The 17352-nt window shown below is 37.7% G+C and overlaps 1 protein-coding gene across 2 annotated transcripts in view; it reads right to left on the reverse strand.

Moving 5' to 3' along the window:
* Positions 1-1231: 1231 nt before the first annotated feature.
* IL6ST (interleukin 6 cytokine family signal transducer) overlaps positions 1232-17352 on the reverse strand; it is a 33532-nt gene continuing 17411 nt past the window's right edge. The window contains exons 8-16 of one of the 2 annotated variants that reach the window (XM_064641034.1): positions 16032-16114; positions 14553-14772; positions 13147-13323; positions 12348-12446; positions 11652-11798; positions 10553-10693; positions 9422-9518; positions 7997-8078; positions 1232-7197 (exon numbers count right to left, since the gene is read on the reverse strand). In XM_064641034.1, coding sequence (XP_064497104.1) covers positions 6472-7197; positions 7997-8078; positions 9422-9518; positions 10553-10693; positions 11652-11798; positions 12348-12446; positions 13147-13323; positions 14553-14772; positions 16032-16114 — 1772 coding nt within the window. In that variant the 3' untranslated portion in view covers positions 1232-6471. Of the gene's footprint in view, positions 7198-7256; positions 7912-7996; positions 8079-9421; positions 9519-10552; positions 10694-11651; positions 11799-12347; positions 12447-13146; positions 13324-14552; positions 14773-16031; positions 16115-17352 lie in introns of those variants that run through there. The other variant, XM_064641035.1, reaches the window with a different exon arrangement.

A 17352-nucleotide genomic window follows, 5' to 3' on the forward strand; every position in this document is an offset into this window, starting at 1 on the left:
ACAGAAGATGCTTTTGCAGAGAGATTCCACGTTACTGTGATTGTCAGTGGTCAGGACGAAGCAGTAATCCCCCAGCCACCCTCCCACCACATCGCCCTGTAAGTGTGGGTTGGCAGGGCTCCTGTGCACCATCCTGAGGCTGTTGTGCTGTGTTGCTCTCAGTGACCATCCTGGCTGGACAAACCCAGGCTACTCCAAGGCTAGCTCAGGGTTAGGCACATCCCCTGCTCCTCCACAGCAGACTCTGCTGACCTCTGCCATGGAGAGTGGAGAACTCTTTCCAGGAACCGGGCTGCTTCTGGCATTCTAATGTGTACACTGCACAAGTATGTGTTTTCAGTATTGGTCTGGCAGCAAGGAAGAAGTCTGTAAAAGACACAGCTGCTGCCTCCACTTCTGTGCACACTTTGTCCTGCAGTTGTGAAGCACAACCACACTAATGCTCAATCAGCTGAGTGCAGGGGAGGAGGACACACAAAAAATGCTATGTCTCTGTAGAAGCTTGAGGGGCCCTTTGTGAAACAGTAGTAAGTGAACTACTGTGCTCTAAACTAACATTTTGGAAAAGGAGTCTAGTGTTTTATTTGCGCCTAATACCACCAAAGCGTTGAGGCACATGATGTGCCTCAGCTGGCTCTTCTGTGGCAGCAATCATTTCTGGTGACACATAACACCCCCATCCCCACGCTCCCTCAGTGTCACACAGGTCTGAGTCTGTTCAAATGAGAGTTTCAGCCAGGAATGGGATGCTATCTTTCCCCAGCTGCTCCCACCTTGAAGCCTTTTGGGAAGTTGACCAGCCTTTGAAGGTCCACCTCTGCTTTTTTAGTACTGAGAGCAGTGTCATACAGAGCTATCACAGACAAGCTCTGTCACACCTTTCTTGGAAATGAGTCTGTGGGGGTAGACAGCAATACTTCTATTTCCAGGAGCAATTACAAAGACAGGACTAAAGGCTATTCGCCTGCTGATGAACATGCCCACATGTGCAAAGGTAGCCTTTTATCGTGGCATCTCATGGTCATGGTCTCTCATGCCTATGAGGTAGTGACCCAGACTCTTCTCCTTTCTTGGTTAGTATTTAAGTCAGCCTCACAAAACACTGACTCCAGGACACAAGGTATGTATGGAATTTTTTTTGTTTTCTTTCTGTGTATTATGTACTACAGAAATGCAATATTCAGGCTCAGTCAGGTAACAAAGAAGAAGACACTCAAAACTGACCATAAAATAAATTGTAAAAAGCAGATTTTATATGACAATATGCATGCAGCTTGCAAAAGAATGAAGACAGTGAACTAGTATTAAAACACATTTCCATACAGAGACAGCTTATGCAGCAATTTACAAGTTTAACCTCTGGCTGGAGTACGCAAGCCCTTTAAAGCTGGCATTCAAATTACCACTAGCTTAATCAGCCATACTTACTTAAAGTACATAGTAAAATTTAACTTAATGTTTACATTCACCATTCACTAGCCATCCAATCCAGCATCAAGGCACTTTCCTTGTTGGTGTATCTGTTCCTGTGTCGCACACCTCTGCTTACCTAGATGCATATATTGGCACAGCAAATTGGGTGACCAGTAACTCCTTATCCCCAAATAAAAGCAATTGGTTACCAGACATCCCTGGCTGTATCAAAGTGTCAGGCTATATGTGACACTGTAAACAAAACTGATGTGTTAAAAAAAACACGGCAAGTTGACTAGATCCATTAACAAATGTGCTTTGATGACAAAAAGTGATAGGTGTTACCAGTTTCAACAATGCAGAGAATGCTCATCTATCACAGCAGTGATCACTGGAGAACAGCTGACACTTTAGGCTGAGCAGGAGGATGTGGAGCTTTCCAGCCATCAGTCAACAGTTGTGCCATAAGTGTTTTTCATCTATTGTTACAGAAGTGTGCTTCTGCAGAGTAGCAATGACATTATTGCATATATCCCCTTCAAGGTTGTCTTTGCAAATAAATACAAGTACTAGCTAAGGCTGCATTCTGGGAGGTACTTGCTGCCCACCCTCTCTCTACACTACAGTTAAGGGGGGGGAAGTGGATAATTGTTGAAATCTGTCTCTTTGTCATTATTTTTAAGTTTGTTTTATCAAATCTGGTGGCCTTAGAAATGCATCCTTGTGCATGAAGTCAGCACTGCTTTCATTTTCAGGAATGGCTCAGATTGCACAAGTACTACAAAGGAAACAACAGTCATAGCGAATATACATGCATTTCAGCTTTTTTTTTTAAACTGATGTTTTCACTTTAAAGGAAGAGAAATGAGAATTTGTGAGTCCAATTCAAGATATTTAATTTCAAACTTCTCCAGGCTTTTGCACTTATACCTCCACTTTACTGCAGTTTTCTGGATCAACAGCAAAGCTGGAGACTCTGAGCTTGGCCATCACTCCCTAACAGCTGTTTAATGACAAAAGACTCAATATTTTTCACATAAACTTTTTCTGAATAACCCTAAAAGCAACTTTGGGAATTTAAAATGGCTATATGTATCCATCCTTGCAGACAGACAAGAGGTTACAAGGATTAATGAAGTTTTACAGTTGATCAGTCAAGAGAACTTTTTAACACACTTAAAGGAATGTGTCCAAATAACAGTTAATCTCAGTCACAACCACTGTCTAATAAGGGGAAATAAACTAGTGTATTTAGTCCCATTTAATGCACATAAAATACAGTGTAAAACGCATATATCCTCGAGTGGGGCAGGCTATTAACATTCTGACAGTCTTTGGAGTTTCAGATCCCACTAAGAAGTCTATAGCATAGCAGCAGCACATACTGATGTGGGTCTTGGATATTCAAGACCTGGCACTAATTAAACAAGCTCAGTTACTGAATTTAAATCAGCTTGTGATTCCCACATACTGGGCATACTAAATGTAAGTTTTAATCGCCTGGCAATGCTCATGATTTACAGTCAGAGCTGAAGCTCCACACCCCACCTGAGGTCATGGGGCTTCTCCAGTACCCAAGAATGGGCCTCAGCCTTTGCATGCAAACTCCCTCATCCTCCCAGGGCCAAAGTTTCTTCCAGCTTTTGCTAGGCTCCTGTAGCACAACCTAGCACATACTTGACACAAAGCTCTTCAGAACAAAGTTTAGAAAAAATTCTGCTCTGCTGTGCTTTGAGCTGCCATGTTAAAGCCTAACAGGCAGTGTAGTTTTCTACTCTAGGGTGTATGAAACAGTCCCAAGACTTTCACTACAGTGGGAGTGGATATTTCTAGACCAACTGCCCTGAAAGTGGACCAACACGGTCCAGAAACAACACCAATCACCTTCTGGTCTAAAAGAACCACCACAACAGAACTACTTACTCCCTTGTAAACAGTGGAGCCTTAGCCAGCCTGCACGTACGAGATTTTTCAAATATGCTAATACAGGAAAATACTTTATATTTCTACTAGCATCCCTTTCCTGCCACCGAATTAAGAGTCTTTACAACTATTCTTCCACCCCTACCTGAAAAATTCCAGTCCAGGAAGTCAAGATGGATAAAAGTGTCTACACTGAAGTGTGATTTTACTTTAATAATGCCTTTATTGTGTAAAGTACACTGCAGCCATTAGTCAGAGGAGGAGAAAACTTTTTAATTACTATGTTAGGCCCAAGTTTCAGAAAATTTCGGTTGATTGCTATAATTATGCTACAGATACTCTTAAAAATCTGTATCCAATTCTTTGATACAATTAGATTTTTACAGTCTGAAGTACAAAATCAAGTTAAACCCTGAACATTATGTGATATATTTGGCACATAGGTTTATGAACTAGCTGTAAACCTGTTATTTATATGTATTGTGGCTTCTCAAAGCTGTTCACTCACCAGGATCTCCTGCTTAGTCTTTAGTATTTTAGCCCTAGATAAATGCACAAGCTCAAGTTAGAGCATATAACTGCCAGCCAGAACTCTCTCTAGGATCCACTCCTGCACAATTCTTAGTTTATTACCACTGGCCCATAAACATCAAAGAAAAATACCAAAACTGACAGGCCAGAACTCTTGTTAGCACAGACTTTTAAAAATGAGAATCTCTTGATGCTCTAACATTAGCAATGGTCCACAATTAACAGCAACTGAGGATAAAATGCCTTCCCCTTTAGCAGAAAGGCAACTAGCAACTTAAGGAATAACTGACATTCTCCCTCAAATAACAAATGCTATCAAAATCTAGCATCCTTGGATCACAAAAACAATTAAAAAAAATCATGAGCACGTTTTTGGAAACATTCAGACCTTTGAAGCAATGTTTAGGCTACACAGCCAGGTTGTGGCCTACAATATTTCAGAAATGAGAAGATGGGTTAAATGGCTGTGGCTCCTGGGCAGTTCTAATAAGCACACACACTGCTCAACAGAGACTTTCCCTTTTACCTGTGGTTTCTACAGTCACTGTAAAGTTTGCATAGAAAAGACAACCCATCCCCCACTAAAGTAACTGCTATTTCTTTCCAAGAGGAACATGTTCTGACAAAGAAATGCTCCTTAAACATCTTAAAAAATGGAGGATGGTCTCTGCTGCCTCATGACAGCAGAGTTTTCATTATACCTTTGCCCTTTGTGAGGGAGTTTGAAGGTGCTGAGGTGCAGTGGGGTGAAAAGGAAGGGGACTATTCTGATGAAAGGTGTAATTACAGTAAGCTGCAACATAGCCTTTTAGTTTAAAAAAAAGTGCCCAGATACAGAAAAATACTGTCAGGAGCAACGAACTGTGGAATACTGAAATGTTAAAGGTTCTGTATTCTTTATCTGTTTTAAATATACCAGTCTTAAAGAGATAATCTTATGAATTTACTCTTGCACTGAATTTCTTTGTAACAGAAGCAAAAGACACATGGACATTTATATGTACACCCACCCTTCCATGCAAGCTGTCAGACAAGAACAAGAGAAGATGAAATGATACTGACACATGCCTTTCCAGGGCCTTTAGCAAGTGCTCTGCAGAACAGCAGTACCAGAGGTCACAGCACAAAAGGTTTCAGGTGGTCTTAAATATATGGTTCTTTTGCTGAAGGAGAAATAAAACATTTGTTTTATTCTCACAACACAGCATTTAGTGTTTTGGAATACAGTTTTATTAGTGTCAGATTAGAAAGCTGACTAGTCTAAGTTAGGCTTAAAAATAATTCAAAAAAATCTTTAGGAGTGCCATACAATTTCTGATTATCACTGGAAAAGGGGTTTATTGTCACGTAATTTAATTTTTCTTTATACTGGTGGAGACAGTTTCCAAGAAATTCACCTTTTTCAAATATTGAAAACCATAAGAGCAGGAAAAAAGTGAGACATTAAGAAAAAAGTAAGGAATTTTAACAACCCCCTAGGTGTTATTTGTGGCTCGTGATTGCTAATAGATACATTCTACCAAAGCTCAAATTCAGGTTTTGGTTTTAGTTTCAAAAGAGTCAATGATTTTAATGCTTTGGCTGCCTTCAGTTTCAAGAAGGTCCCGCAGTATTAGCAGTGAGGCTACAGCACACTAATAGTTGTAGTCAATCAGGAAAAAGGTCATATTCCCTTTCTCCTGAGGTATTAGAAAAATGGTAAAAGCTTGTTACTTGCCTCTCAAGCTGTATACAGCAAAGGTGCATTTATTAAACAAAGACATGATGAAAGAGATATTGTAGAATCAGACAGTGATTGGGATACAAAATGATTTAAATAACTGTTAATCGGTGTTGTCACCTGATTTTTAAATTTCTGAACATGAGACTGAATTGCCATGCATCAAGTTGCAAGGCACATTTTTTAGGCCAAATTATTATATAGTTAATTTGTATACACATCTAAATGTAGATAAAATATCAGTTAATAGTAGTAGCATTCAGATTCAAGCAATCTTGTTGTTTTCCTCTTTGCACACCACAAGTTATATTTAATTTTTATAATTTTTAAACACATGATTTGAATGTCTGGTAAGCTGAAAATTAAGGCACTGGGCCAAGTCAAAATTCAGTAAGTGAAACAAGTTATTGAAAAGTATATGACACAAGTATTCCATGTCAGAATACTAAGCTTAGTTCTTACTGGTGCACAAAGGTGCTCTGCACAACTAGAGTTGGCTTTTTAGGCTTGTACACTGTCACAAATCAAAGTACTTCTAGGAGGTGAAGTACTTCTTCTATTGGCTGATGTGATTAATTAAAACTTGCTCTTTTCATTCATGTGAAATTCTGGTATGAAAAGACACAAAACCCCCAGTATAGCACAAAGGCTTGTTCAGCTATCTAGAAATAAGATTTTATGTAGTGCATAAAAGTAAGTCTCCAGTAGGTCTGGACTGCAAATTTTCCACAAAAACACAGTCCTTATTGTACTTTGTCAAATTAATCTTAATTTCAATATTTCCATCTGCATTCAGATAAAAATACCTAGCTTAATTTATCAGAAACACAGGGGAAAATGTGAACAGGCACTAATGAAGGCCTAAACAGAGCCAGTCTCTTCTCTCACTGAGGCATATAGCCCCCTTGTCTCACAGTCTGTGGAAGGTAACTTTTTGGCATTTCATCAATTGACAGGGGATTTTCTTCCACTGTTTCAGGTCTCACAGTTTGTCCTTCAGTACTTGCCTGAAAAACATTTGATAGAGCAGCTTCCTGGGTATTTTTTTCCATCCCAAGGCCCAATGGCTGTGAACTCTGACCTGAGATCTGCAGTTGTACAAATCCAACAAGATCCCCCTCATTAGCATGAGTAATTTGCTTTGTTCTGTCAAAGCATGGTCTGTCTCTGTTGGTTTCATCCTGACCACCATTTTGTCTGAAATACTGCTGCCTCTGTGCTGGACTGTCATCTCCTCCAGCGTGATCCTCTGACCTCTCTTCTGAATCAAGCAGTGGCTGAGTTGACTCAGACCTTGAAAAGACTTGTACAGGAGTTTGATCTCTGTAGCCATTAAGAACTACAGTTGAATACTGTACAGTGCTTGAAGTGTTTTGTGCCGTTTCACCATCATCGCTGTCAGAGACGCTTTGCCTGGGAGAAGACATACAGGAGGATCCTCCAATACCACTGCTGTGCCCTTCTGAAGTACTTTTTTCTTTTTTAAGTAAGTCAAAGGGTTTTAAATCTTGTTCTGAAAAAGACTTCTTGTCATCAGCTTCTATTTCTACGACGCTTACATCTGTAAAGCTGCCTTCTGGGTACATCTGATCTTTGGAACTAAAGTTATGCTGAAAGAAAGATGTATGTTGCCTAAGAGGAAGGTCATGTTAAAAAATCAACACTCTCATTAACTATCTGAATTTTTATTCTCTAATGGCTTTCAATCTCTTCATATAAGTTTTATCTTTACTAAATCTGGCAATATCTCCAAAGTATCTGTTAAATGATAAAGGACATAGTCTTGTTCCCAATGCAAAGTCTTAATTATGCTGCTACTTTAAAATCATAGTGGATGTGTGGGCAAGCTTTGCTCTCATTTAATTATCCTGAAGAGCTGTAAGCATAGAACCATTTGCTATACAGCACAGGAACATTCTATATTGAGAACCATACATTACTTCAAATAATGTATTCAACATCACAGCACTTCTTCACAGAAATTAGCCAAAATTTCTTGAATAGAATTTGCTATCTCATTCACAGGGCACAAATTTTGCTGCTATCTTCTCATCCATGAGAAACTCTTTGGAGTTTTCACTCTCATTCATGAGTGAACTGTGCAAACAAGTCAGACTCTAGGGTTTTAATAATGGGAATCATGAATTGTTTAGTTAATCCTGATTAAGTAAATTAGGACTTGGCCCTTCCAACTGGTAAACTGAATCTAATTCACAATGTATTTCTAATGCTGAATCTACCTATGCAATAAAGTCTTCTAACCAAATTGTATCACAATGTCAATGAAACTTAACATCCAGGTTTTTCCTTGAAATCCATGTGTGCTAGAAGACAGAAAACTCCCATTGGTTAGTTTATCTGAAACCTTGCGAACTAGGAATATACAGAATGCAGAAAGGTGAGTACTACCTTAGCTGGAACTTGAGGAGACCACTGAGCAATGTTACTCTTGGATGGATCAGGTACTATAGGCCAGATATGCTTTTTAATTCTGCAAAGGATTAAAACCAGAAAAGTTACAAGATGCACTCCCCAAATTCCCATGTTCATAGCAAGTACAGCATAATCCAGGACACCACTCCTTTACACAGCAATTTTGCAAGAATATTTATTTCCAAATAGGAATGCTTCCTATGATACTTTACTTCCTTGTATGGTCGTACTACTCAGCAAAACATAACACTGCATTTAATTCCTCCACACAGACACAGCCATCCAACATAAGGTAAAACAACAAATGGTAACAGTCAGCAAGGGATTTTCAAATTTATAGCACTCCAGAATCTACAGAAAAATTACTTAGGTAGAGTCTATGATGCACATCAGTATAAAAATACATTCTTGCTTCATTAAGATAACTATGAATATCACAGGTCAAATTCTAAGATAACTTCACAGTTAAAAGTAAAGTGAAAGTACTGAAGAAAAACTTGCTTTGTAACTTTAAAGTTTAAGAAAGTACTGTCACTTAACAACAGAAGTTTCTGTTCATACATCCCCCCCAGAAAAACCAACTTTGAACCTGATGCACCTATCCTGCTCTTTATAAACAGGCTCCAACAACAGATCCTCTCTGGGACAACTATGAAGAACACTGCAAGATGTGCTTTTCAACTAATGTCCAATAAGACTGATTTTAGGAGCAGCAGAGATGTCAAAAAGAAAAGGACATAAAATGCTGTCTTCAATTAGAAAGAAAGGAAGTTGACTGGTGACATCAGAGAGGTGCTATTCCTTGCCAAGGGAAACACTGCAGCAACGCCATTCTGGTTAAAGACACAGACAAGAGCTGTGGGGTGAGGGAACAGGCAGGTTGTTTCCCAGAAGAAAGCAAACAGACACAGAATTTGACTGAGGTTATGCAAGGTAGATCGAGATGTCTGCCTAACTTTTTTTTGCCTGTAAAGCCTAATATTTGTTAACACTGTAATTAAATAGCCCAAATAGAGCTAACAAATAGACCTCCTGTGCTTCACAAACTAGGGACCATCATTCCACTCATATGATGACTGAGAAAATACAGACAGTATACCCCGATCAAAACCTAACAAACCTAATCCTAACCAACTCTAGCAAGAAAAGCAGGAATTTACTTACAGGATTGAGTCACGGAACATTCTGTATGTGTGCAGTTAACAGTAAGAAATCAGTATCAGAACAGGCCCTGATTTCTCAAGGAAAACACAGAAGTTTTTAATGCCAATCAGTGTATGTGTGGTTTACCTTTTTTTTCTGAACTACCTGCAGAATACTTACTTGTCTGGTATTGAATTAACATTTCTGTTATGCTCAGAAATATAGGAAGTATAAGAGAAAGACTTCATTTATACTTACAAGTCACGTTTGTTGAAGCAAAACAGAACTGCAAGGAGCACAATCAGCAGGAATGCTAGACACACAGGTACAACTATGGCTTCTATTTCTCCTTTCCCTGAAGAAGATGAAGAGAAGCAGTTATAGCCCACTTTGACATTTAAGGAACTCAGCAGAGGATCAGGGAAAACCTGAAATTGAACACACCTTCAACACTCAATTCTCAAGCTTCACATTAGAAGGAAAAGAGCTTATTTATTAGTAAAAATATGAAGAGCTCTGGCCTAAAAATATAATGCCTTGCATCAACAAAAAACATGGGTTGATCTAGAAGTTGTAATACTGACAGAGCAAATAATTTTGCGGTTTGGGCAGGTATGACAGTAATGTCTATGTCAATTTGTCTGCCGTCCAGGGGTTTCAGTGGCCTGTTGGCTTCCATTACATAGCCGTGGTCAAATAAGTAATGTAAGCAAAGTAACTACTCATCCATCAGTTTATTCTGTACATGAAAATAACCTCTGCCTGCAAACACTTAAGTCTGCACTACTATTATGTATTCCTTCCAATGTCATACATATTCTTAAGTAAACCTTAGAGAATGCTTAGGGAAGAGCAACACTATACAGAAAATAATAACTCTGCTAAATCTAAAGAAGTATCTTCCACAACTAAATTCAGTTAATAATGTTGCTCTGACCATTACAAATAAGAAGCACTCTAAAGCTGAACATACAATAAATTTAACTATTCAAATTTAAGTATTCAAAATGAGTCTCTGTAAGAACTGTAGCAAACTTTAATAGTAATATGAAGGAGAATGCAGAACCTGAGGAAGGGCTGTAAGAATGGCATATGCTGACTAGAACCTAGATCAGCAGATCAACATCCAAGCACACCTGTCTGCAGCTTCTTAGGACACCCGAATCAGGGTAATAAAGGCCAACCTATCTTCAGATTAAAACAAAGACTCTGACCAGGGTAGGTGCCACTGGACACCAGAAGAGACAAGAACAGTGAGTAAATCCTAATGACTCATGAAAAGTCCGGGCAAAACAATACTATAACCTAAAGTATACACAAAACACATCGAAATCAGCATGCCTGACAACATAAGAAGAGCTATTCAGGAGACTTGCCACTCTTCCTTACCAAATTTTTGCGTAGTAAATGTGAAATCAGGACCACTCCTGCTTCCATTATCTGTGGATGCCATCATCCGCACAGTATACAGTGTGTCACTGGTTAGAGAGGAAAGGGTATACTCTGTTTTGGAAGGATCCACTGTCACAACTGAAGAGAGGGAGAAATTTACACTAGTTTTCTGTAACATTTATTAGATCTCCAAAAAAACAGCAGCATTAAGACATTCAAGATTTCAGATGTACAAGATAGTTTTAGCAGAATGTGTGGTTGTACAGAAAACACAACACACAGAAAGACTACAAATCTGTACAAGAGATGCTGAGATTCATCTGTTTCTGTTCAAATGTTTTAAATTAGTCTTTTTTGATGTTATTTTATATTTAGTTTCATTTTCCCTGAGATTTTTTCCCCAGAATGCACCAATAAACTAAACTAGTAGTAAAGTTGAGGCTTAAAGGTGTCTAGTAGGCCAAATACATAGCTAATTAGAAATAGCTGGTTACTAACTAGAAAAAAACCCCATGGTTAAATATAATAAGACATAGGGTATGCATAAGTACTTGGCCCTTCTAATTTAAACAAATCTAGGAAGGAAATTTTGATAGTGCTAGCTCCCTGTCTCATGCCTGCAGGTTATATACATTACTGAAAACTAAGATGTACTTAAAACAAAATGATTTATATCAGTACTATAGTGATCTATAGCTCTAGAAGGACAATTAAACTCCTCCCCATCCCCCTTTTTTAAGGTTTTATCATAGTTAAATGCAGTCAACTCCTCTTATATCTTGGAATGGTCTGTCATCATCTTGATATACCACCATCTCATTCTGTATTTAGACAGAAATATGGGAGCACAATATCCACAAATCAGCTTTCAGAAACTAAACACAGTACCCTGCTATACACAGACTGAATGTTCTGAATTCTCTGCTAGGGACGTTTCTGTTCTAGATGGAGAACTATGACCCACACATCAGCTTTATGTTATCAGAAGAAACTGTCAACCACACTTGATTCTTTATCTTTTTTTTCCAGAAACAAATGTTAGGAAAGAGACAGATGAAACACTTCAATGCCACAAACCACTTCTGTTTTTTGGTACCTGTTTCATTTCCATCAATAGTTTTGTAAAGTATGGTGTAATTTCTGATAAATCCATTTTGTTCATCCACTGGGAGATGGCTCCATGTCAAAACAGCTTCAGCTTTTCCTACTTTTTTTGTCTGAACAGTAGGTCCTTTTGAAGGACCTGTAACGGGAGATGAAGATTAGTTCCTGTTTGGCAGCCTTGCATCCACAGAAGCAAGTGTATCAACGAGCACTGAACTGCTACTGCATAAAAACTTCAATTGAATAGTTGGACTAACTCTGTTGGAAAGCACTGTTTTCCGACAATATAAAAACTACAAAGATGTTTTAAAAAAGAAACCTTCAGGAAAACAGATATGAAAAAGAATAATCACCACATCACATGAAATCTTCAACTGAAGTTAATTAGTCTTGGTTTTATACGTGAAATTTAAAATAAATCAGCATATAAATATCACTATACCAATAAAATAAACTCATGTCAGATTATCTGATAAAGGTTGGAAAAAGAGAAAGCGTCAGCCACAGACATCTATTTAACTCCTAAATACTGTAAATAAGCAGAATGGATATGAACAGAAGAGACTAGATCAATTATGTCAGAAGTATTAGACTGTTTTTCACTACGTAGTCCACATTCAAGCAAAGGCCTCATTTTTTTGTCAACGAGGTCAGTTTATGTGCTCCAAGATGATGATTTTGTACTTACGATCTTGCTTTAGATAAGCCTTCACAGACTGTCCACTTCCCTGACCATCAGCATACAGAGGGTACACAGTTATCAAGTAACACTTGAACGGCTTTATACCTAATGAAAGGAATTTAAAAGGTGCTGTTTATTCAGACAGTCAAATTGCCCACCATCCTTCTCATTTACTTCAGATACAACAGACTTCCAAGTTTTGTCTGTTTAATTAGATGCACTTCTATCTAAAGTAGCTGAGTATTTTCTAGAGCTTATTGACATATTGCTCCAAAATAAAAACTAAAGGAACTGAATTCACATTCAAATGTTAAATTTAATAAACAGATTTCAAAGAAGTCAGGGGTCTTTTTCTAATTTATTTGAAATAAAAAGCCTTCATCTGTCTGCAGCACTAGCTCCCAAAATTACTGATTTGAGTTACTGATCATAATCTGAAAAGAACAGTAAAGCTGATCAAGTTTCAATATTTGAACTGAAGAAGGATCAGAGAGTTTGATTTTGAAGGAACTAAGCCTGTTCACTATTTTAATGGTTTCCAAGAATGAAAAGACTAAAACCAAAATGCAGATAAAACCCCTTGCTGTTACATGATATATATTTCCAAATGCAAGATCAGATACAGTTATATGTTCGACAAAAATATACCTACGATAAACTAAAAGAAACCCCCTCAGCACTAACTCAGTTTCCTGTTCTACCACAAAACTCTAATCAGCATGAGGATGTTCTTCACCATGAGAATACTCACTACGTTTTTACAGCATCCCACTGTAAAACTTCTGTACACTTATGAGCTGAATACCTTTTAAGTCTATTCCTTGAACATCTCCTTGTGCAATCTGCCATTCTATGATGCAGTCTGAGCGGCTGGACACCACACACCATTCAATCACATATTTAAGAACATAATTGTTAGGAGGAGTCCACCCTACCCACAACTTGTCATATTTAGGCAATGTTCTAAGATTCTTCACAGGAGCTGTAATGAAAGAAAACAGAAAAGTGATCAATACAGACAGTTCTTCCACTAGATATTCATAATAAGAGATATTCTGTCACATGTTGATACTTTTGGGTTATTGCAATGGCGGCAAACTGACAGAACCTTTGTAAAAACCATTTTCTGAAATTTGGAGGTTTACACCTGAATCTTTGTATCAGAGATCCAAAGTAAGCAGTATTAGGCTATATGAATATGGGAAATTAGACTCCGTTTCTCTGTTCTCCAACACAGTAAGTTGCCCCATTGCATGTACACAGACGCTATGTTTCTTGCTTCCAAAAGTAAAGGTCTATTTCAGAGAGAAATCAAATTTAAAATGAGAATTTAAAGGGTATAAAACAGTCACACTTAAGTACCTTACTAAGATTTATATCTTACATATAGTATAAATATAAAGTATACAGTATAGATGTTATATACTTGTATACCTTATATATACACTATATGCTTACACCTTACTAAGTGCTTACTTCTGTCTGCAATGCTACTTTATTTGAATCATACCCTTAACTAATTATCTAATGGTTTTAGAACCAGTGACTCTCCCTTGTGTTTACTCTAAAAGCAGCATCTACCCGTAAAACTTTTTTTTGCTTCCCCTCTTGGTAATGTTTGGGCTGTCAAAGAGAAGGCTGGAAGTAAGGAGAAACCAGCCTGTAGTTATTATTACTGCATAATAAAAAGAACATGAAAAGGAACACGAACAGTAAGGAAACAGTGGAAGCATATGACAAAGCAACCAGGCAAGATACTGAAAATGTGGGAGAGTGAGACTGGGAAAAGCAGAGAAAGAGGTGGGAAGAAGATCAGGAAGTCAAAAGAAGAGCAATGGTAAAACTATATATACATGAAGTAAAGAATGCTTGCTTCCACAACACTTTGATTTTTTTTTTTTTAATAAGAACACAAAAATGCCTGCTGTGCTAAGAAAAAAACAACAGGGAATAAATATAGGGCACAGCAGTTCTAAGGATCGAATCCCAGTAAAACACAGACATAGCTTTAAATGACCCTGTGAGTACATAAATCCACATGTTCCCTGGTATATAAATGGTGGAACAGTTACAAACACGTGAGACTCTAGATACATTCAGTAATGCTTTAATTATGTCTCCATGTAAGAGGTATAATTTTACAACACTGAAGATTTTTTGTAACAAAAGCCATGCAGATTTATTTAACATAGACATTACCAGGACACTAACCTTTTGAATTACTTGCTGGGATAAGTAAAACTGATGGAGGAGATGCCCCAACTCTGTTACGGGCAATCACAGTCACTTCATAAGTTCCATTTGGCAGCTGTAACGTAAGGTTGGTGCTGGTAACATTGAATTTCTTCAGTGGACTGGAGAGAGATGATTTATCTCTGACAGTCAGTTCATACTGCAAGATTACTCCATTGGCTTCAGGAGGCTTCAATGCCTGTCAGAAACACATCTTTGATTAAACTAACGTGACATATCCCTCACTGTCTTTGAGGCCCAATTTAAAACTCTGAAAACAAAAAACGTTACATAGATCTAATACCTGTGTATTTAAGACAAGCATAAATAACCCTTGTTCATTTCTGTAAAACAGTAAATTCTAAAACTATTTTTCATTTAAATACTATTTTTCTTGGATCACAATCTCACCTAGTGACTTAATAAAAGCTATTCTGTAAAGATTGCATAACATATGTTGATAAAACCTCTGTTTTATGTGACTTTATAACACAATGACATAAAAGGAGTCTCACATCTTAAGCTGTGTTGAACCTGAAGCAAAAAACCCCAAGTAGTTTCATTATGCTTGGGAAAAATACTTGTTTGTGTCATGTAACAACACAGAAAAACACTATGTTTCTGTGTAACACTATCAGTTTCCACAAAAATTAAGAGAAAATTGTTGAAACTGTAAAGAAGTAGCGATTTTTCCATTCTAAGCTAAATAATATCAGAAGCAGAATCACAGAATATCCTGAGATGGAAGGGACCCTCATGGATCATTGAAGTCCAACCCCTGGCCTTCTCCAGGATCATGTGCCTATCAGCATTGTCACAAGTGGTGTCAGAAAATGATGCCATATTGATTTACATGTAACTTCACACAACCCACCTAGCAATAGGGAAGAATTAATAATAAAAAGACAGCTGGGACACAGTTTACGGACCAAAAGAAAGCAGGGGATGGGGACTGACCATATTACATCCCCTGTCTCAGCTGGACCAATCATCCAGTTGGATGCAGCAGCCTACTGCATGCAAACATAGAGTGCTGTATTTAATAAGCCTGACCTGTGCAGGATTTCTAGGCTTACTGGATTTTGCAGCTGGGGTTTCACTGTCCAGAGAGGGCTACCAAAGCTTTAGGTTACAGCAGAAGGCATAACATGAAGGTTTGCTTTGTTCAAGTGGAAGTTCCAAATTCACAGACTCCTTAAGGACAAGTCAGGAATCTGAAAGTGTATTCTGTATACTCTGGATCACAGCTGTGTGTCAGTTAACTGATGGCCTTTACATCTCTACTTTTAAGCTCTCATAACTCATTATTATAATAAGAACACTAAAGTAACTTCTCATATCAATAAAACCTGTACTATCCCACCACCCTACTCAAGGTTGTTGGGGCACATTTCTCTACTTAAAAACTCATGTTTTTAAAAGAATGTTCAATTTCTGCAGTTTATCACGTTGCTTTACCTTCCACATCAGATGCACAGTCCAGGAAGCCGGTGAGTGAGATGCATCAATGATCCTCCATATGGGTGGTCCTTTAGATGGTTCTGATGAAAGAAACAACGCTTAATAGTAGAAATATTTTTATTTAATCTGTTTAAATTTATACTTTGATTATCATATGCTTTAAATAAATATGATTTTTATATTTTGTATATTAATCATTATGAGGTTTTGTCTGTTTTATCTGAAAAACCCCTCACTGTTAAGTATACAGTGTGCACCTTGTTTCTTATGATTTACGTTATGAGGGAAGGAGAATCAGGAACTGAGGCAAAGGGAGCTCTTAACCTCACTTGAGTATCTGCATTTGGTTCACATGAAAACAAAGCAACCGTACATCTTGCCTAATATGGATCATGTTCATTTGCTACTATAACACTGCTGTTCTAAAGCTAAAATAAGACATGTTCTAAAGCTAAATTAAGTTAATCAATATTAGCAGTATTTTTGCAAAGCCAGTCACTACAGCAGAATAGCAATGCAGTCTAAACAGGCAGGCAGTCCTGAAATCCTCATTGCTCAGCCTGACGCAGAAATACAGAAAATGAAGCCATACTATCCTTAGGAGTTGAAAGGCAGCTACTAGAATACTGAAATAATATTTTACTATATCTCCCCCAGAGAAAGTAAATTTTGCAGTTGAAGCAATGCCATTATGCACAAAAATTGCACTTTGTTTAAACAAAATTACCAAAATATTTTTCTTATTGTGCCAATCTAAGATGACAAATTCATTCACAATTAGAGCTCGTTATTGTAAATTCAGTCAGGATAAATAAGGAAGGATTTCTGATCTGTTTTAACAATGGAACCTATAGTGGTTTAGCTTTGTTTAAAGACATGCTCTGAAACTCTGGAGCAAACAGACTGCTTAGAAGACAGCACGCCTTGGAAGGCATTATGGAATACATAGGATATTACAGAAAAAAAGACTAGGAAGGTGCAAGCAGGAAAGGCTAAAGCCCATTAAAAAAAAAAATCAATCAGGTTGACTAGAAGCTAAACTGCTATCACAAAGTATTTGCAGCAATGGAAAGCAGGAATAGATCCCTACTGACTATGAAGTACACAAATAGAAAGTCTGTGCACTGGCTTCATGTGGGGTAAGATCAGCATAGGCCAGAAACAAAGCCAATTTTGCAGGCTATCAAAGTAGAAGAGAAATGGAAACTGGACCAAGCTAAAGCAGTTTCATTCCTCACACCTCTAGAATGAGTTTCTAACTGATACTAATAACCAAGTTCCTAGAAAAACAAGATAAAATCCCCACATTATTTAATTC

Source organism: Pseudopipra pipra, chromosome Z, assembly GCF_036250125.1.
Source record: "Pseudopipra pipra isolate bDixPip1 chromosome Z, bDixPip1.hap1, whole genome shotgun sequence".
NCBI classification, from domain to species: Eukaryota; Metazoa; Chordata; class Aves; order Passeriformes; family Pipridae; genus Pseudopipra; species Pseudopipra pipra.